Source organism: Cyanistes caeruleus, chromosome 6 (assembly GCF_971803275.1).
Source record: "Cyanistes caeruleus chromosome 6, bCyaCae1.hap1.1, whole genome shotgun sequence".
Taxonomy (NCBI): Eukaryota; Metazoa; Chordata; class Aves; order Passeriformes; family Paridae; genus Cyanistes; species Cyanistes caeruleus.
Window position 1 is genome coordinate 53,327,345 of NC_141706.1, and position 21,839 is coordinate 53,349,183.

The 21,839-nt window shown below is 41.0% G+C and overlaps 1 protein-coding gene across 35 annotated transcripts in view; it reads right to left on the reverse strand.

Annotated features, from left to right (window-relative positions):
* Positions 1-21,839, reverse strand: part of ITPK1 (inositol-tetrakisphosphate 1-kinase) — a 154,391-nt gene that overhangs the window by 85,012 nt on the left and 47,540 nt on the right. For 8 of the 35 annotated variants that reach the window (XM_086893114.1, XM_086893108.1, XM_086893113.1 and 5 more), the window contains one exon: positions 7,240-7,523. The exons of the other annotated variants lie outside the window; for them this stretch is intronic. In XM_086893114.1, the coding sequence (XP_086749240.1) occupies positions 7,240-7,266 (27 nt within the window). In that variant the 5' untranslated portion in view covers positions 7,267-7,523. The remainder of the gene's footprint in view (positions 1-7,239; positions 7,524-21,839) is intronic. 35 annotated transcript variants of the gene reach the window in all.

Below are 21,839 nucleotides of genomic sequence, written 5' to 3' on the forward strand. Positions count from 1 at the left end.
TTCAGGATAAATCTGTATTTCCAAATGAAACCCCCTTTCCTTACTGAAAACAAAAGATGTAAACAAACTTTCCATTTTAATTCATAGTATTAGTCATGTAAGAATCATCGTCATATAACTTCAGGGAAAACTTCTATTTAATGAGGCTTTTAATGGACCATGCTGAAAAACAGAGCCAAATTTTCTCCCTTTGCATCACCTGACTTATTGTACTTGGTCAACCCACTGGAACTGAAAAGCTGACTTAAAAACCTCAGACAACTGGCAAAAAGAGTTCCTGCAGATTAAGTTCACTCTGCACATCACATCAGCGTGAAAAATCTAAGCTAGTAAGGCAATTTCCAAACACTGCTTCCTTTAAGCTGTGTTGCAGTGTGAGTACAGATACCTTCAGCAGTGGACCCCCAGCAGAAGGTAGGTGATCCAGAGCTGTCCAATTCCCTATTCTCACCTTACCAGAGACATTAGAAAGTGTTTCTAACCACGACTTCTCTCTCTACTTTGCATCTCTCTACAAGCCTCCTTTATTTCCCTCCATCCCTGGGCAGCTGAACTGGCATCTCCCTCCTCTCCAGTCAGCTCCTGTCAGGCCACCAGTCCCTGCCAGCAGCCCACAGGGCCATCCCTTGCTGCTGTTTTCAGACAGGAAAGAGAAGGCGTGTGACCCAGCTAGCCCCTACTAAAGATAAAGTTATCAAAGCTCCAACTATTCCTATCTACATCTGCTGGTAGGAGGAAATAATCAACTTGTCTGAGCTGGAGCAAGGGATGTTGCAGACATCAGAAAGCCACTTGTGTCAGGAAATTCCTGTCATATGTTGCATTAAAAAGGATATCTTTCTGTAATTGTGTAGTAAATGGCACCTTAACATTATTTGCATGGGAACAAGACGCAGGGTGTTGAGGAGGTTATGTGGAGGAAGGCAGAAATCTTTATGTAAAACCAGAGATAATCCTTCCCAGTGCCCTGTGCACAACTGTAGCCACATGCAGTGTCTAACAAATACAAGAGCTACACTGCCATCCTCCACACCAGCTTCCTACTGACCCTCAGCTGTGGGACCAGTTTGGTCCTGGATGTAGGCCTTGGGGAGTGCCCATCAGCACTGACATTCAAGGGTTTTTAATTCTTCACAGCAGCTTTTCCAAAGAAAAATACAAGGATTATAGATGGAATGGCAATGTTTTAACTAAAATAAACTGTCCTCCAAGGCACCTTGAGAATGGCTTGGTTTCTGTCCCTTTACTACCAGCATTACTTTAATAAGCTTTAGCAGACTGACTTCCTTTAAGCTGGAGTGCCTGTTGTGCTCTCACCTGGAAGTTCACCATCCAGGAGGTCACTTAAGCCCTTTCAAGTTATTTCCTCCACCATGCATTTTTATCATTAGCCCATTTTACCCTGTCTTTAAAAATTGGATCAGGCATCAGAGACATGCTTATGAGGCTACAGCAGCTGTGAGAATTACAAGAACAGAACTGACACCCAGTATATCTCAACTTGTTGAGCTTTTCAGGTCTCTGCAACATCAGCCACAGCCAAGAATCGTGCAGCTTGATACAGTTCCTTTACAGTTCCACTTTTGCAACTAGCCAGGAGCAGAGTCTATTACTACTTCCCAGCTTCGGGGCAATACTGTACGCTTTGACCAGCTTCCAAGGCATGCTGAAGGCTCTGGAGCTCCTTCTCTATGAAAAAGCTCAAAGCTCCTAGAACTACCAAATATTCCTTTTGCAAGGGAGCAAGAACTGATCTCTAAACAAGACTCTTTTGGATAGTAACTGGTTGTGCTGGGTTTGGCAGGGATAGAGTTAATTTCCTTCACAGCAGCAGCCTGTATGGCACTGTAATTTCAACTGATGACAAAACCAGTGTTGTTAACACACCCATGCTGCAGTTATTGCTGAACAGGGCTTGCACACTGCTCAGGCCATCTCTGCCTCTGAAGCTGCTGCCGCTGCAGCCTGTGGATAGAGGAGGGCAAGAGGCTGGGAGGGGACACACCTGGGAGATTTGAACCCACCTGTGTGAACAGGAACTGGCTGGGATCTTAGCTGCCCTCTGGGTTCAACCCACTACCTGGGTAAACCAAGATACTGGTTTATAAAGTATCTTCAAAATTTGATCTCAAGATGCTGCTAAACTCGGATTAAAAGTCACGTGATAGGGTTAAAATTAGAAGAGAATAATACATTTTAGAACATCTGGCAGGCATAGACCAGGCATTTCTATTGTTCAGGTCAATGTCCAAGGCCTTTTTAAAATCTCTTTCCCATCTCTACACACACATAAGCAGATATCCTTGTAAAGATGAAGACATGGAGAGAGAAAAGTTGTAGCTACATTTAACATATTAACGCAATATGACATTTTCGGAAGAAAAGTCATTTTACTATCAGTGGATCTTGAGTTTTGATATTACATTTTCCCCCCCATTCCAGTTTATTTACTTATTTCAGCTGTTCCAAGCTTTTCACATCCTTCAAGAATTATTTAAAACATGCTTGCAGAACATGACCTTTTCAACACTGGCAGAGACACAATTTCCCTAAGATACAGATAAGAAGATGACCAAGATACATTCCCAAATCCCTGAGAAAATTAGTGGACAGTCTGCTAATCACTCTTAGCTAGACCATGTCATTACTTATGGGCATGACCGCTAAATGAGGCATGGCTGAAGAGAAGATAGGAACATGCTCACCTTAAATGAGAGCTACTCATGAAGCCTTCCAGAACATAAACAGAGACTACAATGGACATGGAGAGAGATTTCTTATATGGACATAGAGTGACAGGACAAAAGAGAATGGCTTCAAAGGGAAAGAGGGCAGGTTAGGAGCATGTTAGGATGAAGTTAGGAAGAAAAATTTACTGTGAGGCTGGTGAGACACTGGAAGAGGTTTCCCAGTGAGGTTATGGATGCCACATTCCTAGAGGGGTTCAAGGCCAGGTTGGATGGGGTTCTGAGGAACCTGGTCTAGTGGATGGTGTCCCTGACTATGGCAGGGGGATTGGAACAAGATGATCTTCAAGGTCCTTTCCAACCTAATCCATTCTATGATCCTATGAAACCCTTCAGCCTTTTCATGGAAGGGAGTTACACAAGTATGTGTGTGGGATTACCAACCTTCAGCAGAGGATCAGTCCTGTAAAGTCACCTGCTATTCAGAGCAGTAAAAGAGGGATCACAGCTGAAATTCTGTGTAAATCAAAGAAAATAAGCACTGCAGACGCAAGTTAAGGGTAGACAATAAAAAGAGAGAATTTGATTTTGATGAGGGTATGTTTACTCTGAAACAAATATTGACAGGAATGTACAAAAGTCCGTCTGAGTTTCTCATTCACGTTCTTCTCAGTGAAATTTCTGTGTAACAGTATACTCAAAATTGGTAACATTTCTCTTCTAAGACAGACAATTTAACAAAAGACAACAATAATCTCCAAAATCTGTAGGAAAAACTAAACATTTTCTTCATCATTATTATAAAGCCTCAAGCTCAAAGTGTATTTTCTCAGGTTACTGAGGAGCTTATCAGTCTGGGCTGTCTCCCTTCACTAAGCCCAGGTGTCTAAACAAAAACTTAATGAGGGGGAGGGAAGTGTAGGGAGATGGAGAAGGAAAGGCTCAAAATAAACCAGTGTTATTCAAACACTGCTAGCTCCTAAATAAAACACAACAATACTGACCAAGTGGAGACACAGAAGACTTGGCATGGCTCCAGATCACAATAACTATTTGTCTTCTTTGCCAGAGGCAAGAAGCAGCTGGGGATGCCACTGGGTGGGATAAAATAGCACCATGCTACAACTGGAGGATTACTCCCAGAAGCAGTGCAATACATAAGAATAAAAGATGACAAGTTAGATAAATACTCTTTTTTCAGGAAGGACTAACTGTTCTCTAGGATAAGCAGGAAAATTAAAGATATGTAAAAATCTGCCAACATAGTTTTGCCAAATTCACTTGATTATAAAAATCAATAAACATGCAGAAGGCTTCACCTGAATCAGCCTGAAATACTGCAAGGAAACAATGGAATACGTAGATCTTGAACCAAAGGAAATTTTGTGAAAAAACAGTACTTTCCTAAGAGTGAGTGGGAACCCTTCGAAGTACTCCTCCAATTTTGGAGGACTGTTATACACAGCACAATGGAAACTTTTGAGTGGCAGAAAATTTCTCGAGGGTTTCATACAATAGCAGGGAAAGGAAGCAGAAAGCCAGCAAGCAGTTGGTATTTATGTACTCATTTATTTATTTATTGGCAAACATGCTTTAAAATTAATGTTATACTACCTGCAAGCCTGCTCCACATCAAAATCACCTTTTGGGGAAAGGTATAAGACTGGAATCAAAACAGAAGATTCCTCACAATGCTATATTGGTCTGTAACATAATAAACACCACTGCATTCCTTACCCAAGTTCACTCCCCATGTGGCTGCCTCAGTATGAATATGCTGAGTGAAAGCAGAATTGTAGGTGCCTCAGAAATACACATTTGTGTTAATACCATGCAGAAAGGACCAGATCAGTAATACAGGAAACCTTTCTGCTGCAGGATGTGGGACCTAAACTGCGAGTTTTCTTAAGTGCAAATGGGAGGGAAGGAGAAAAAGGAGAACAAACTCCAATTGTATGACATTAAGCTTTACATAAAGTAAACAATGGTCCTTTCCAAAAAAACATTAAGTCAATATATGGTATCTCTGCAAAATACATGGAATGGAAGCAATTTCTTTTCTGCACCTTTCAAAGCTGACAGGAAAAACAGCACTACAATGCTGGAAGAAACATTGTGACCAGCAAAAAAAGAACAGGCAAGAGGGCTTGATTTCCACTAAGAAGCCGAAACACAGGTAAGACAGCCAAGAGAACATCAGGATTCCAATTTCCAGGTCAAAGCTGTGACCTTTAGGAACCTAAATTTCCTAGGCAGTTAGTTTGAAATTTTTAAAAGCAAGCAAGTTACCACAAGATAAAGGGTGTGGATTTACAGCTCATGAACTGCTAAAGCCAGGTAGCTGTGGAACAACCCTACTTTCAGCCATGACAAACAGGTGGTGAGGTAATACAGTATCAGCATCAAAAAAAGTGCTTTGCCCTAGAAGAGAGATAGTGCTTAATACGAGCACCATACAAAATGGATTAACTAGGACTGATAGGGTGACAAGAAGGAAATGTATGGGCTGATTACCAGGAAGACTTGCTGGCACACAAATGTGTTAGACCATGGAGCAGTCTCCCACGGGAACTGGTGAAAGCCCAGTCAGTTGAAGCTTTATGAAAAAACTTACACCAAACAACAGACAAAACAAGCAGCAATTCTTCACTTCAGGGAAACAGCAGAGGTATTTCCACTTTACACAGAACTTTCTAGAATGGAATCTTTTCCTTGTTACAGCACTTTTGCTCCCAGCAAAGCACGACACCATCACTGTGCAGGGGGATTGGAGCCATCCCTTTCCAAAAGGCAGCACTGGTTCTGTGACCGCAGCCCACCCAGTTTTGATCCCTGCGCTCCCTCTCAGCTCGGGACCCTGCCAGCCTGCAAAATGTGAAACTAAGGCCAAGAAAATTACCTCCTGCATTTGAAAATGACTGGCCTCCTCCACTCTGTAGAGACTGCAGACATTTGCCATGTCCTTAACCAAGGCAGGCTTGCAGAGTTAGTGTTATAAATATTCATATATTACTACAGACATGTGTCATTCAAGCTTTAACTAGAATTTTCCAAATAAATCTATTCTGAGGTTTAACAAGCTCTTACACAGCTCAGCTCTGTGGCATTCACAATGCAGATGACAGCAGTATATCTGAATACCTCTAGTAATACAAGAAGACCTATTATAGCTAGAGTTCAGCCCATTAACTGTCCTGTAGCAGCACTGGGCTGAGTAACCACAGGTTTAATAGCTGTGACCTGCAGCTATTTGCAGACACATACCAATCTAAGTGTATTTTGGGAAGTGCCGTGTGCTTCAATGTGCTCTGTGGTTCCAGGCACTTCCTTGCATTGACTATCAACAACTAGCACTTCTAAAAGTCCAGCTCATCTGACAAAGGGACATCAGTCTCTCTCTTTACCAAGAAACTTAAAGAAGCAACAGCTTTCAGTATTTGGCAAGTTCATTGTCTCTCCAGTACGTGCACTTCAACACCAAACAAGTTACCAGTGCAATTAGGAAACTCCCTTTGCAAACAAAACTGATTTTATTTACTGTCTGATAAGGGTTTTCAGTGGCAACCTGGGCTCAGCAGAAGCCAGGCAGCAAGGATTACGGAACATGCACTTCCATAGCACATCCTGAGTCAGGTGTTTCAATACTGAATATCTACATCTAGTAAAGATGCTCTAAGAGACAAAGGTAAGTCACAGAAAGGACACCATGTCGTATTTACTACTACCATGAGTAACTGACAATAAGACTTCAAGGCTTGCCATCCTTTCTCACTGCAATCCCCTTTCTTCCCCTTCCTCCCTTTATACACTCTACAACCCAGGATGACCCCAGAAAGCACAAAAAGCAGCCAACTCATCTCCAGGGTGCACTGGCAATGAGTACTATGGTGGGGACAGTCTCTCCTTTGGTTTTCCCACTAACAGTGGCAATTTCAACTTTAAGTATTTCATTGCCTGTAGACAAAAGCAAAATGGAAAAGTAGCTGAAACATGCTAAGTACCACTGAATTTATCTTGGTAATATATAGCAGGAACTGGTTTTATGGTTTGCTAAAAGCAACAGAACATAGGTTCACATAGCTGGCACTGGTGGAGGCAAGGCACTCCAATCCAGCTGTACTACCACCACGGCAGTTGGCTTTGCAGCAGAATTCATCCTGCAGCAGAAACTAAGAATATACACAGGAGAATTCAGCTGTTTTCTTCTCTACTGAAAATAAATGCCTTAAATAAGTGCTTCAAGTTACTTCTAAGTAATAAAAATAGCTCATGAAAAATGGGTCCCTTTCAAGCTGTCTCCTTCTATGGGAAACATGATGAGAAAAAACTAAGACTTAACAGCAATTAATTTGCAGCACATCCAATAAAGTGCATTTTATCACTTATATTTATATCTCAGACTGACACAAGGCAGTTAGACATTAGATAACTACCTACTATAAAGGTGACAGCAATAGAGTAACAATTCATTTCACTTATTCTGTTGGGGTTTTTTTTTTTTTATTTGGTTGGATTTTACTTTAGGAAGCAACAGCAAGGGACTTATTTTTACCAGAAATATAAAGTTTCCCCTCTTCATCCTGTGCGTTCAGGAAGGTTGACCTTCATTTTCTTGGTAATAAAACTTCTGCAGTTTTTCCTTTTTTTTAGACGTTCCAAGCTCATCACATTAGTCTGTTATTTCAGAATCCAAAGACTGTCCTGAGTTCTGGAGAAAATGGGTGGTATCTTCAAAAACAGGTCTGGGACTGCTCCATCTAAAATACGTGGTATTTTAAAATTGAATGGGAGGCATGGCTGAGTCACAGGCCCACACTTGTGTTAGCATGAATCTTCCTAGGAAAAATTAGGAAAGGAGGACACATTGGGATTGACTTGGTCCAGATTAGCAACATAACTGCATATTTCATGCTCTTTAGCAGATCACCCAGTCCAGATGGAAAAGATGCTACCTACAAAGGCTACTCCCGCAACCTCATTTTCCCAGCTCAGCTATACCACAGGAGCACTCCCATAGGTCCAGCCCAGGGCCACCTCCTTGGACCACAGGATGTACCAGACTACAGAAAAGGTTTTTAAGAAGTCTCTCTACACTACTGAAGACAGCAGTCTCTCACACCCTCATCCTTTCAGACTCTTTCAAAAAAACATACTAAAAATGCAGCAATAAGCTGTTGGTGTGTTTGGATTTTCTTTATATTATAGGGGCAGAGGTTCTCCAAGTTGCCATGCTACTTGCCTTCTAAATTTATGACTGCTATACTTGACCAGTTCCTACAGAACCAAAATCCCTCACTGAATACTGAAATTATCTCATTAAAAAAAACCAACCAACCAAAAGTTTTCATCCTGAAATTAGTATTACAAGCCTTCTTTCCCTACCACATACCTATGGAGTATGCATGTTCTCCTGCATATGGTGGATACTCCTTAATTGCAAAGTAATAAAAGTGTAATTACTGAAATATTAAAAGCCTGTAATTTTAGTTTTCTTCTACTGAGCTGCCAATGAGTATCATGATATCACAGAACATCCTGAATTAGAAGGGGCCCACAAGGATCATAGAGCCAAATTCCCATAGCAGATTCACAATGTAGTATTTTTTTCAACAGAGCCATGAGAAACACAAATAGCAAAATCATGCTATTTTGCAAAGCATAACACAAGCTATCGCATTGTATTATATTTTGCTCTGAAGCTAGCAAAGTCCCTCAAGAATGGCCAAAAAAGTAGAGCAATTTCTATAAATGTTCACAGAAGGAGGACACAGGCAGAGAGGCTCTGCCTTCTTGGGTCCAAAAACTACAAGTCACTCATGAACATTTCCATCACTAAGGAAAAGAACAGGTCTAGAGCAACACGAATACAAGCAATTTAACAGTAAAGATGGTCAGAAAATCTGCCAGCATTTTATAATGGAATTCATTCAGGAAAAAAAATTCAGTTAAGATTCTTTGGAGGACGGGTGGACAGATGGGATGAGATTCACACACACGTCTGTGCAGAGTGGGCTGATGCATTCATATTTACACCCCAAGGAGACAGCTAGAGCACTTGGTTTTTTGCATGAACCTCAACAGCAGCTGCTCAGCACCTTTGAAAAGCAGGCTCATTACTTAGCAGCTTACCCCAGGCTTCAGATATAAGAAGGACCAGTATGGTCAGTCATCTGACTTGTCCTATGACCCAAGCCACAGAACTTCCCCTCACCATGACCTCCATCATAACTGACAACCTTACAGAATACTTATCTTTGTGAAAATAATAAAATCGTTATTTAAAACAGTTTTTACTAACTGGGAAGCTAATTTGATATCTACTAAAACCTTTTAATGATTATTTCCCCTTACTAGAGCATGTCAGTTCCATAGTAAAAATTTTATGTTCCCACTACACCTTCTATGCCTTTAAAAAAAAAAAATCACCTTTCAAAATCTAAAGGAACATATGAAAAATTTAGTGCAGGCAGCTTTAGTTCTGCCATGTTTGTCTTTCGAAAGATTACAACTGGAGTCAGGCTGTAATTCAGCATTCAGCAGTGGTCCAGGAGGCAGGACTCCTCACTGAGGTTGGCTGCAGGGTGCAACAGCAAGTGTTCAAACACTGCGGCTGCCACCTCCAGCTTAGAGCTAGCACCATAACTTGCAGCCCAGCATGTGCTGCAGCCACACCCTGGTGGCAAGACAGGCTTCTGCCTGACCCAGTGCAGGGAACAAGGTGTGACAAACACAGCAGTGTAAGCTGATACACAGCCAGCAAGGAGCAGAAGGGAGATGAGCAGTTTAGAGGGAACCATCCTAACAGCTCATCACAAAGCAGGAGGCTTCTCATCACCAGTTCTCTCTAAAGAAACAGGCATTCCAGTGCTGTACCTGGATAGGTTAACACAAATTGGGTAGGCCTGTGGTCACATACAGGCAGAGGCATGCACAATTTGCTTCTTCTTTCCACAGACAGAGCAGATAGATCCTGGCTCTGCTGGGGATGCTGCCTGGCCTCACTGATGTGGCACAGGGCTCAGGAGCCTATTAAGAGCCATGGAGAACAAAGCTGGTCCTCTGATACGCTAGCACAATTTTGCAACCTTAAAAAGAGGAGTTGGCTTGTCTCCAGACAACTTTCAAGTACAAGAACAAGCACAGGACGGGCTCCAAACACAGGTCCTTCAGTACAGCCTGTTCTGAACACCACAGCACAGATGTTTGTGAAGGGGAACAAAAAGAAGGATGCAGAACTGGTGCAAAGATTGGTCTGAAGTTTGAAATTTGCTCTTCAGAAGCTCTGTCATTGCCTCCTCTAACACCTTGATGTCTACTTTATATTGTAGAACCCAAAACTGCCCCCAGCACTCGAGGTGAGGCTGCCCCAGCTCAGAGCAGAGCAGGACAATCCCCTCCCTTGCCTAGCTGGTGATGATGTGCCTGATGCCCCCAGGACGTGGGTGGCCCTCCTGGCTGCCAGGGCACTGCTGGCTCATGCTCAATGTACCATCAACCAGGACCCCAGGTCCCTTTCCATGGTACTGCTTGGAAGTCATTTAAGTCAAGCACATTGTGGTTATCAATATACAAAAATAAAAGGCCTGCAATACACAGACATTCAGACCTGAACTTATAATTCCTCTCAATCAAAGAGAACCCCAAACCAAAGCAAGAAAAAAACTCCACCAAAGGAAAAGAAATATTGATTATTAGAACCAGAAGAGTCTTAAGAGTTGTACAAAGAGTGCACAAAGCTGTAAAGTTGGAACAGCAGTCTAGATCCCAGATCCTTCCAGGAAACTTTTATTATTTAGCTATTACTTGGTGGAGCACTAATTAAGAAGACTTAACAGATTAAAGTATGAGTTGCTTCAATATCAAATAGTTCCTTCTACTTTAAATATTGAGGAGATGCTCCATTGTAACAGCTGGAGATGTCCTATGACTGAACATCAACACATGCAGACAGCATCCTTAGGTAAAGACTACAAACATCTAGGTAAAGAATTTTACAAGCCCCTCCACATCAATGTGGAATGTTCAGTGAGTTGCTTTGTTTTGATTTAAATTTCTATTTACTTGGTGTTTCTGGGTGTTTCCTCATTGTTTTATTTTTCATCGTACTAGCATGAACATGTCACTGTGCCATAGACTGTTGCTAAGTGATCCTCTGAAAACACCAAGTTCTTGAAACAAAATCATAAACAATCCTGAGATATTCAATAAATAAAGTTGCAGCACATCAATCCTAAGAAAATTTGTAAGGAATTAAAATTTCCAGTCATCAGCTACTATGCTAAGCACTTCTCTCTACTGAAGATGAAGTAAACTCTGTCAGCTCTTCTTTTAAACATTAACTTGAAGGTATTACTGCACCAAAACTTGGCTACAGGCTGACATAACTGGGCAGTAACAAAGTAGACCATCAAGACAGCATTTCCATGGACAGATTATTTTTCATGCATGATTATGCTGCATTTGCATCCTGATTCCTTAAACAAAAAGACAGCATAGCATTACTTCAAAATCACTTTTGCTGTAAGCAGAGTTAGGCTGTACCCACTCCAGGAGTCTTGGACAGTAGTTATAAAAAACAACCCTCCAAAACTGGGTATATTCAGATTTATGGAGAAGGCAAAAGCAGTCAGATCTATTGATTTGAAAAGAACACATCGAAAGTGTCACAGAGCCATGAGCCATAAAAACACCAAGAGACCCCTTTACTAGCTGCAAAGGAAGTACAGGACACCTTGACAATAAGCTCCACTAACTCAGGACTGCCACAATTCCTGGGATGTGACCATGGCTTAGCAACCACGCAAGAACAACTTTCAAGTCCCATGTGGTTCGAGGGGCTGCCCATGCCTGTCTTTGCTTTGAACTCAGTCCCTCCAAACTGAGCAAGATGCTCTACACCTGCAACACTAGTGCTCCTAGCTGGTGTTTCACTGGGACTACAACCGGGTAAGGCACTCCCATTCCAGCCTGGAAAGGTCCTCCTTGCACACAAGTGTATATGGTGGTTGGCAGTGCAAAGACTCAGTAAACAAAGACAGGAGTGTGGTAAAAACAGATTTGCTGAAAGTATCATTTAAACCTTTCTCGTGTCTAAGTCAGCACTTCAGAAGAAAGGACCTTGACAAGGGAGAAGTTGAAGAGACAGCTGGGAAAATGCAACTCCACTCGCCTTCTAAGCTTCCACTATACCAACTACCCACTGCCCATCAGGGTACCCCACTAGCCTCTTTCCTTCCTTGTGCTGTTTTGAAGTCAAACATACTCTGTACTAATACAGAAGTAAATATAATCCACTGAGCTGCTGTACAAAGGGCTGACTGCACTAAACTAGTAAAAAGGCATAATACCAGCAGACCTTTAAAAGGCACTGTAAGGTCTGGACCGTACTGTATAGACCGAACGTGCTACAGCACAAGCAGCAGCACTGTCCTGGTCCCTGAGGGTGCTGCACCTACTCAGGCACAGCATAATCACACCTATGTGGCACACAGTGCTCACAGGGACAACACAGCTTTTGTGTGCATCCACTTCTACAAGCTCACTCAAAAAGATTCAGATTTTTGGAAGCACAGAAAAAGTAGAAACACATTGATTTAATTGTACAAGCAGGTTGAAGAAGCTAAGAACAGACACAGCAGGAAGCTACTTCAAAGAAAGCAATCACAGCATTTATCAAAAGAAAGCAGAGAACTTGACCATTCAACACACCTGTTAGACAAGATTGAGCACCAGGGTGTAGTTTCCTCACCCAACAGGAACTGAAAGCAGTGTGAGAACATGGCCCTTTACTAGTAGGAAAGAAGGTTCTCTGGATAATGGAGGATCATCAACTCTAACCTGCTCTTTTTGACTCAGAAGTAGAAAAACTATCAGGAGGAGAGGCCAGTGGAAGGATCTGTCACCAGCAGGGAACAAGTGCTATCTCTACCTCCTTTTTAGTCACTTAGTTCACTGATAACCAGCTATTAAGTTCTTGCATAGTATGTAAGTCATTATGACAGGCTTATGAACATGTAATCTGCTTTGACTCAGTTTCAAACTGCTTTGTACTTAAAAAGTTCTGTTTCCCTCTTTATAGCTGCTGTTCTTTTTTCAGACACTTAAAGGTTGTTATCATAAAGGAAAGGGTATTACAAAATAAGCTCATCTAGGTCACAGGAAAGAACATTTTCCAAGCTAACCTAAAGTGCAAATGACCTCTCTGCAATCAACATAAATTCTCTACAGAAAGCAGTTAGCCTGTTCTCTAATCTTGCCATCAGTAAGGCAATGAACAATTTAACACTGGCTATGCCACTGAGGTTTCAGGACACTGCAGTTGTGCAACCAAGCCTCTTGTACAAGAAAACAATTTCAAATGCACTTAGACCTTTGAGTAAAAGAAGCTCTTAGCTCCAATCAACAATTTATGACAAAGCTAAAAAGTGTCTCAGATTGCAAAGTCGGCCAAAAATTCCTCTACAACAGTTGTTTTCCTTATATTTTACAGTATTAGCTCAGTCCCAATGGCATCTTTTCCATCTCGTCCTGGGATGATTCTGTCAAAACACTGTAAATAACTCTTCTGCACTCTGGCAAAGTACCAGAAGGAGGAATAGTTTTTTTGTAAAAAAGCCCTCACTAACTACAGAATGCTTACCTTAAAACACACCCTCAAAGACACAATGTATAAGTTAAGACGTGTTACAATTTTAAATTAGATACAAACTTATTCAGGGAAGCACACCAAATGGGAAATTAAATGAGACAACTATAATTTACTGAAGGAAGCTCAGGTTGAGAAATTGATCAGTGATTTCTAGTAAGACACTGAACTATCGTGGATCCTAAAATAGCAACCAAAACACAGTGTAAGGTAAGTCCATTGCTCAGCAGTGACAGAAGATTTTTATGGCTTTGTGTATAAGTATAGCTTCTGCTCTCCTACCTGTAAGCTCTGTTGTGCAAGTTTTCAAATTAATTTGATTTTTTTCTTTAAATCATGACTGAAATGTGAGATACTTTACTGACTGGTTAGCTGACAGCATTGCCTCAGGATCCTACAAGCTGACAAGCAAACCAGCAGACAAGTCATCTTGACAGGCTTTTACTCACCTGTAATATGGGCAACAAGTAACTTTTTTGACTCCTTTCAACAAAAATAACCTTAACATAAGAAAAGAACCATTAAAATAAAATGTACTACAGCATCACCACTTCAGTGATGAATCTGCACACTGAAGTCAGGTGCACTTTGAAGTGCACATTAATGCACAGTTGAGTCACAGAAAGCACACCTGGATATGGAACCTCCTGGGAACAAATCACCCTGCTCTGTGGGCAGGTGATCTGGAAGAGAAACAGCAGAGTACAAACTGTGATTACCATGAACAAAGCTGCCTCACAGGGCTGTACAAAGCTGTATGGCTTTTGTGGTTCCTCTGGCTTTGGGATTTACACAGATTCATTACTATGTCAGTAGAACTCTATCTTGAAACTGAGCAACAAAGAGACTCACAGGAACCTCCTGGAGAAAGATTCTCTCCAGGCTCTCCCCAGTCTATAGGAATAAAGGTAACACTTGCCCTCAACTTTCTCTTTGAAAAGAGCTTTCCAAAAGGAAGGTCTACTTCCATCGTGTGCTAAGGGACTGCTTAGGGCAGATCAATTCCCTTAGGCATCCAATGACTATTTCAATCCATTTACTGTGTTTATCCACCCTTGCTCCTGGCATAGCCAGTGGAGAGCCACACTAATCTCATCTATAAAGCTGCAGCAGCAATCTCCTTTGTTACAAGTCACATGAGGGAAGGGGGTTGAAAAAAAATAAAAATAAATTTAAAAATTAACATACTACAGCTCTGTGACCATATGCTAAAGAAACACACATCTGGGATAAACCACTTCTACCTCACTTTGTAGCGACTATGCTTATAATCATCCAAGTTTCTCCTGGTAATCTCCCATCTTCTTCAAAGTGAAATCCTAGATTCAGCAATTTCCACCCTACATTATTAATTGCACTGCTTTTGGTACCAGTGCAAAGTTACCATTAGCAGTAAATTTTACCAAAAATTGATAGTGATTAAAAATAAACTGTCAAAAAGTCCAGAAGTGTTTTCCATCAAAGGGTCAATATTAGAGTCAATTTTGTGGCTGACCCTTTTTCCTCTTCACCAAAAACCAAGTTATTTTTAAACCACCACCAGATGTTACAAAATAACAATCAAAGGCACAGAAAACTCCTACAACATATGCAGAAACCCCTTCTGTCTTACCTATGTTTAGACATACAGCAAAGAGGTCTACACTTTTCCAAAAGGAAATTGAAAGAAAAACCAAGTGTATTGCTATCACCGGAAATGCAGAGTTAAAGTGAAAAATAAATACTTATTCTAGGAAAAGACATCACCTTTAAAACACAGTGCCCCTTGGAGAGAAAAAAAGGGGATGGGATGGGGGCTGAAGTTCAGTTGCTGTAATTAAGTTGAAGCCACTCTTCTGTCTTCTGCTGTATTTCCATGAAGGCAATGATGTTCAGGAAAACATTTCCAGTTTTTGCTGTATTTGATTGTGCTCTGTTTTATACAGAGGCAGCTTAAGTAAATGTATTAGAAGTTTCTCTAACTGAAGGCTAAACACAGGAAAACCTAAGAAATTTTAGGGCTTAATGTCTTTAAGTACCAGATTTTATTGGAACCATTCACTCTTGCAACATGAACACGTTTATCTCCTTTAATTGTGAAGTGCCAGAAGAGCAAGCAAGCGTGCAATATTTTCAGATACAATTATCTCAGGCCACAGATCAAAGGAGTAAGTCTTGGAGGAGCTGCAGAAAGAAGAGTCAACATACACTGAAAAGGCTTCCTCAAGCTCCACTGATCTTCTGCAGTTCAGACCTACCAGCACTCTCACTGAGGAAGACAGGCATACAGGTAGCCTCCTTCACTGTTCTGATGATATTCTCTCGATAAAGCTTCTGTAGGAAGCAACCAAGTCTGAGCTACAGTGGATACATGAGTCATTGATCCAAAAAAAATCTCTGCGGAACTAAGCCCCAAGACTGAAGACAAGGTTACAACTGCTGTGACAGGAATGAGCTTGCAACTCTGACAGAGCAGAGAACTGCATGACTTCATCCCCAAAATACACAAAGGATGGGGCATTCATCTGGGAGAGGACAGGGTCAGAGATACAGTCACCCTTGTAACGGTATCATATTAACTCCCTATCCTTCCTACTCCAAGAAAAAACTTCAGAAAAGGTCAAAAGAGCTACATGCATATTTGTAGTTCAACAGTGACTTTGCAGTTTCAGCAAAACTGCAAATGAGACAGGTTAGTTTTAAAATGAGGCATTTCCTGAGTCACATGCCTCTGAACACACTCCATGTGCCTGTTTTGATACCATATCACAACACCTGCATCCAGTGAAACAAACACTTCTATTGTTTAATGCAGACTCAAAGCCAAGTCTTTGTTAGCCAGTAGGCACCACTGCAATAGTCATGATTCAAAAAAGCAATCTAATTGTCATTATTTTTTGCAAAGACTGGGACTGAATGATCCAAGAAGAGGCAAATAAAGAGTTTTACAATCCAGCATTTCTTTGAAGGTCTTATTTTTATCCACACTGTTTCTTCTTGACGGATTTATGAAGCTTTTCAGTTCACAGAAGTATCTGGGAAGACATATGCTAATGACAGAAAGAATATTACACACCAATCTTCAGAAATTAACAGCCCCATTTTCCTTCACACACTCATTTGTCTCTAAATCTATCCACTTAGATATCTGAAAGTAACTTAAATGGCATTTCACTATGTGGAATATTACCTTCATTAGGAAACAAAGGCAGAATTTGTAAGGGACTTGCCTAAAGTGTGTGCAGTGACAAAGCACTGCAATTCCAGTCCCACTATAGCCATCAAAACCTTTGGAAGAGGTCCCACAGGGACTGGATTTTCACTCAGGACTTCCCAGCTCCCAGCCCTTAGCACTGCCTCATCACTACATACCAAGGAGTGGGGAAAAGACAAAGGGGCTGGACAGAACTGTCTCCATAGGCAAAAACAGTACAAGCTCCAACCTGACAACCATTCATTATACATTAGTTACAGATTTCTAAATATTAGTAATGTTTTCACTCACACAGGTGCTGTCTGCAACCAACTGCAGAACCCACACCTCTCCGAGACTACTGGGATTCACCATCAAAAGAAAGCAGTCAAACCAGTCAGTAAGATACTCTCTCTGAGACACAAAAATACTCCATGGTTCTCTCTCTCACTCACTCAAAGTGAAAATAAATCTAAATGCAATTTGATTTGCTTGGCTTACTCTAATTTTTAAGAATAAGTGTTGTTCATTTAATCTGCATTTAATTAGATTCATTAATCTTCATTTAATCTACACAGTGAAAATGTTCCATAGTTTTGCCTGCCTTTCCTGCCCAAACAGATGTGTATTTATTCTTCTTCCCCAGTGGACCAGAGAGGTCCATGCTGTACCCAACTGACCATCATTGTGCCAAAGTCATCTCTCTCTGCACTGGAACCTGTGCTTCATTCTTGCTGGGCAATGCTGCTTCTCAGCTACTGCAAAGGTCTCACACAGAAGGATCTCCCCCACTGATAAAGACCAGGGGAATGATTCTGCCTGGGATTTGTTCTTCCACACTGCTGCTGTTTCTGGGTTTGAAAGTAACATTAATGCACTTTTTTGTAAGACCCTGCTTTGGGTGCTTAGCACACCCTATGTAGCACTGACACTAAGAAGTATCAGGATCTTTCCAAGATTTTAAGCAGTGGCCCCCTACCTTCAAACACACACAAAGTACCTAACACAGTCCAGACTGGTAAGGGCCTCTATAGCATCATTTCCAAAAATGCACTGAAGGCAAAGCAGGCTGCCATTCTCAGGAAAATATGCACTTTACTGAAGGCCTGGCATGCATGTAAAAATAAACTTTCTTCTCCCAGTACTAGAGAGCCAACTCTCCAACATCTCAACAACCTTGCTTGCTTTGGAAACTTTCCAGTCACATCTTTCTGTATATGCTATCAAATATATATTTTACAAGCTCATTTCTTGGTTAGAACACTGCTGTTTCAAGCTTATTCCATTAATACCTCATGTGAAAATAAACCTCTCCTCCCTTCTAGAAAACAACAGTTCCCTGACAACAAATGGTAGAAACCATTGTCATTAGTATTTCATTTTGATTGAAGAACTAAAAAGTGTGGAGGGCACCCTGAATTCTCCTTTGCAGGCTTCAAGAAAACACATGTATCAAAGGACAGTCTTCTTTTCCAAAGTAAAATATTTCAAATATTTTGATTCCCAGAGAATTGGGGGGAAATGGAAAAACAAGACTGCAGTCGAGACCATTTTAACTACTACAATCAGCTGTTCCACATCAGAAAACAAGTTCTCCTTCACATCCCACAGCTATTAAAAAGCATGCAGTTTGAAATACTACTAATCCCACTTTTATAGCCAACTGACTAGAACAACTTTCTAAGATAAAAGAGCATTAGTGTTCATTTGATCCAAAGACACCCACGAAAAATAGGAAATCTTCACTATTTTAGAATTAAAAGTGCAAGAAAGCTCTAGGAAAGTTTGGGTGTGGAAGTACTTGAAACAGCTTTGAAGACGTGAGAAATATGAAGGCTCCAAAGTTTGTCACACAAAAACTGAACTGGCAATTTGTCAGAAGCCAAAGGGCTGAAGATAATTATTCTAGTTTTGCATAGCTTGTGAAATAAAAATAAATGCATGTCTCTATCAGAGGTACTTGTGATGATTTCCACTTCAGTGCACATGTTTTCACTCTTATATTCTTCTAAGCCAACAGATTTTTCCTGAAAAACAAGGTAGATGTTCTTTCTCTCCCATACCAGCATACAGTCATAAGAAACTAGCTACACCTTCACTAGCTGATGAACTGACAATTTTCAATCCTAAATTTTGCCCTCCATTAATTTGAGAGATGGAGGGCTGGACACTGAACAAGATCAGAAACAGCTTTACTTTTAAGACACTACATAAAACCCTTATTTGCTAGTTTCCATTACAGAAAATAGCTTTTTCAGTAATAAACACCTCATCATCCATCCATTGCATAGCTTCATAGCTTCATAGGCAGTCTTCCCCTTAAAATAGCGATGAAAGAATTTATTAAGAAATGTTTCAGTTTAAGCATTTTCTGGCAAAGCACCCCAATGCCAGCACAAGAGCTCCTCTGCCTCAGCCTTGCCAGCTGCTGCCTGCCTGGCAACTGCCTGCAGGCCATGGCAGATGCCTTCAGTCATGTCTGTCACCTGTTCAGGGCATCTCTACCCTTCTCTGGCCACCAGTTCAAGCCACACCAGCTGAGCAGGCAGCTGTGAAGGGTGGGAAGAGATGGTAAGAATGGAGACGGTATGGAAGTGCCACAGGAACCACAAGAGCAATACATTGAGAAAACTTTAAATGCAGCCTGAAGGTTAAATGCAGCTGAATTAGTGCTGTCTTTCACTGGAAGAGAGCCAGCAACCCCAGCCCTGCTGACCACCTTTAGTTGCTCTTGCCTTTGTGCCCACACAGCCAGCACAAGCTAGTGGGCCCACACCCCTTCCGAGACAGCTGCAGCTGAAATTCCTGCAGCACAGGGCTGCAGCACAGACCACAACAGCACTGGGGCTGGAACTGCAACAGGTCCCTGGGAGAAACAAAACACATCCTTCAGTCTTTCCTCCTGCAACAGTGGAACAAGAGTGCTTCCTCACCTTATGGGGTATAAACAAGTAAGCACCCTAATTCAAAAAGCACCCTGATATTCAAATGATCCCTGCTTAAAAAAAATAAGCAAATGTCCCATAATAAGGGGAGAGATGCAGCACAGTATTCTGTTAAGAGCCCATCTTGAAAAGCTAGTAAATAGCTTTTTTTTTTGTTTTTTCCTTGTAATATAACACTGGTTTGCAGCTGCCCCACTGACTTGGATTTAAGTTGCAGAAAGCAAATCTAGACCCCAAAACATTGCCAGATTTTAAGGATGCTGCTACTCAGAGCTCTGCCATGCCCACTGGAAAAACAGAAATGAGCTAATCTTATTCATGATCCAAAATGTTTGGGTGCAGGCTCAGACTCATACTGTCTATGGAAAGTTCATAACCTTGAAAGCTTTTTATTTAATTAATCTACTGTACCATCTTCTAAGCCAGCTAGCTTGATGAATGTTACTCGGTTGTACTACATAACACTGCACATTTCAGCTCTTGTACTTTGAGTTCACATTGAATTCTTATTATGTTAGAAATTAATCAGTATTTCTAAAAAAAAACCATTATTAATCACAACACCAGTTGAGAGGTTTTCTGTTTGTTTTCAATGTGATGCTTTAATTAAGGTGTTACTGCTAGATAAAGGAGAATGCCTGCTTAGCATCCCACTGCCAGTGCTGTTCTTGCTTTATTTTTCTTTAGAGGATGTGCATGTTTCCCTACTCAATAAAAATAGAAAGCTGGAACCACTCTCTCTGCAGAAAGTGGAAGTCTGAGAGAAGACAAAATACAAAACCTGAACACAAGTCATGAAATGTTAATTGCTGTCTAGCAGCAGCTCACTGCAGAAGTATAGCACAATTAGCTCTAAGAAAGCAAAATAAAAGAATTTAATCTGTCTAGCCGAAAAGAGAGGACTATCCTAAATCCTCCGTGCAGGAAGGAAACAGAAGTCACACAGGTGCTCATTTGAAGACTTACAAGACTTTTTAGTAGTAGAAAATCCTTTCTTACTCCTGTGAAGCATCTTTGGTAAAGAATAATCTGATGTATGTTCACAGAAGTCAGCACATACCAGTCCCTCATGCTTTGCTCTCTAGCAGCAAGTGACTAAATCTTACCTTCCAACTCACTAATTACTGGAAAGCAAGTCTATATAAATTCAGAGTTCTTCTGAATGTAAAGAAGAAAATAGGTAAACATCTTGTGTATCTTGGGTTTTGATTTACTTGCCTACTGTCAGATCTAAGAGCTGGTTTCTCTCTAACAGGACAGATTCTTTAAAGCAGAAAGGGAAGCAAATCAAAGAAATGCTGCTGCTTGACACAGGAACACAATATTCCCTCTGTCAAATAAACCTTGTGCACCAGAAGGACACCAAGATAATCCTTCATCTAGAAGCAGGGCTAGGGGGACAGATCATGAGAGGTGCCTCAAGCAAAGGTTTCTAGCAATAAGAGATGAAGAAAGAGCCCATTTTTGATACATTCCCTACAGCACATGCATCAGAATGTATAAAGCAACACACAAGGCAAAGGGTGATCACACACTTCCATCCATCCTGTTCCAGCAGAACAGCAGGCACCAGTGATTGAGGTGTGCCTTTGGGGCACAAATTCCCAGTACAGATTAGTCTGACATCTCAACCACACTGTTGAGTTTGAGACCATAAATTATGAGACCATAAAGTGTTTTTATGGGGACAAAGTTCTGTCTAGTTCTGCCCAAATGTTTCCCAAAATGCTCTTACAATAAATAAATACTTTCCAATAATTTTGTGTCTATCTGATGACTAGCCATTAAGCTACACAAACATTAGACTAAGAGGCAACCTGTGGAAGGACAGCAACTTTAATCCATGAGGTAAAATGGAGTCTGCCCTCTGCTCAACTAATCATCACTGAATTCATCTCATATGAGTCCCTTACTGCTTAAATGTACAGTGCAGGTGCAAGGCATGTATAACAAATGCAGGCATTGGACTGTAATACACTGGGGTGTTAATAAAGTAATAATGTCCCCTAGACAATGACACAAATATGTGTTAGCTTTCTCCCTGTGCTCCTGATCAAGCTGTGCTTTGCAAATGCAGGTTTGTTTTTATCAGTCTGGTAATGCCAGTATCAAAACTGAAAAAAGAAGCTTCCCCTTAGCTCTGAGCAATAGGAGGTACAGGTAAGGAAGATGATGCTGTAGTGGTGCAAGGTTAAATACAGACAGTAAAGTATATGCTCTTTGTCCTTCTAACACAATGCAGTTCTCAGACAAGCACTCATAACTGAAGGACATACTCTGAACTTTAACTAGCAATGAGAATTTTTTAAGTCTTTTCTGACAGTGGATTCTTCAAAATAGCATGGCCTGATTTTTCAGTTTATTTTTTGTTAAATGCTTTTCTCCTGCTC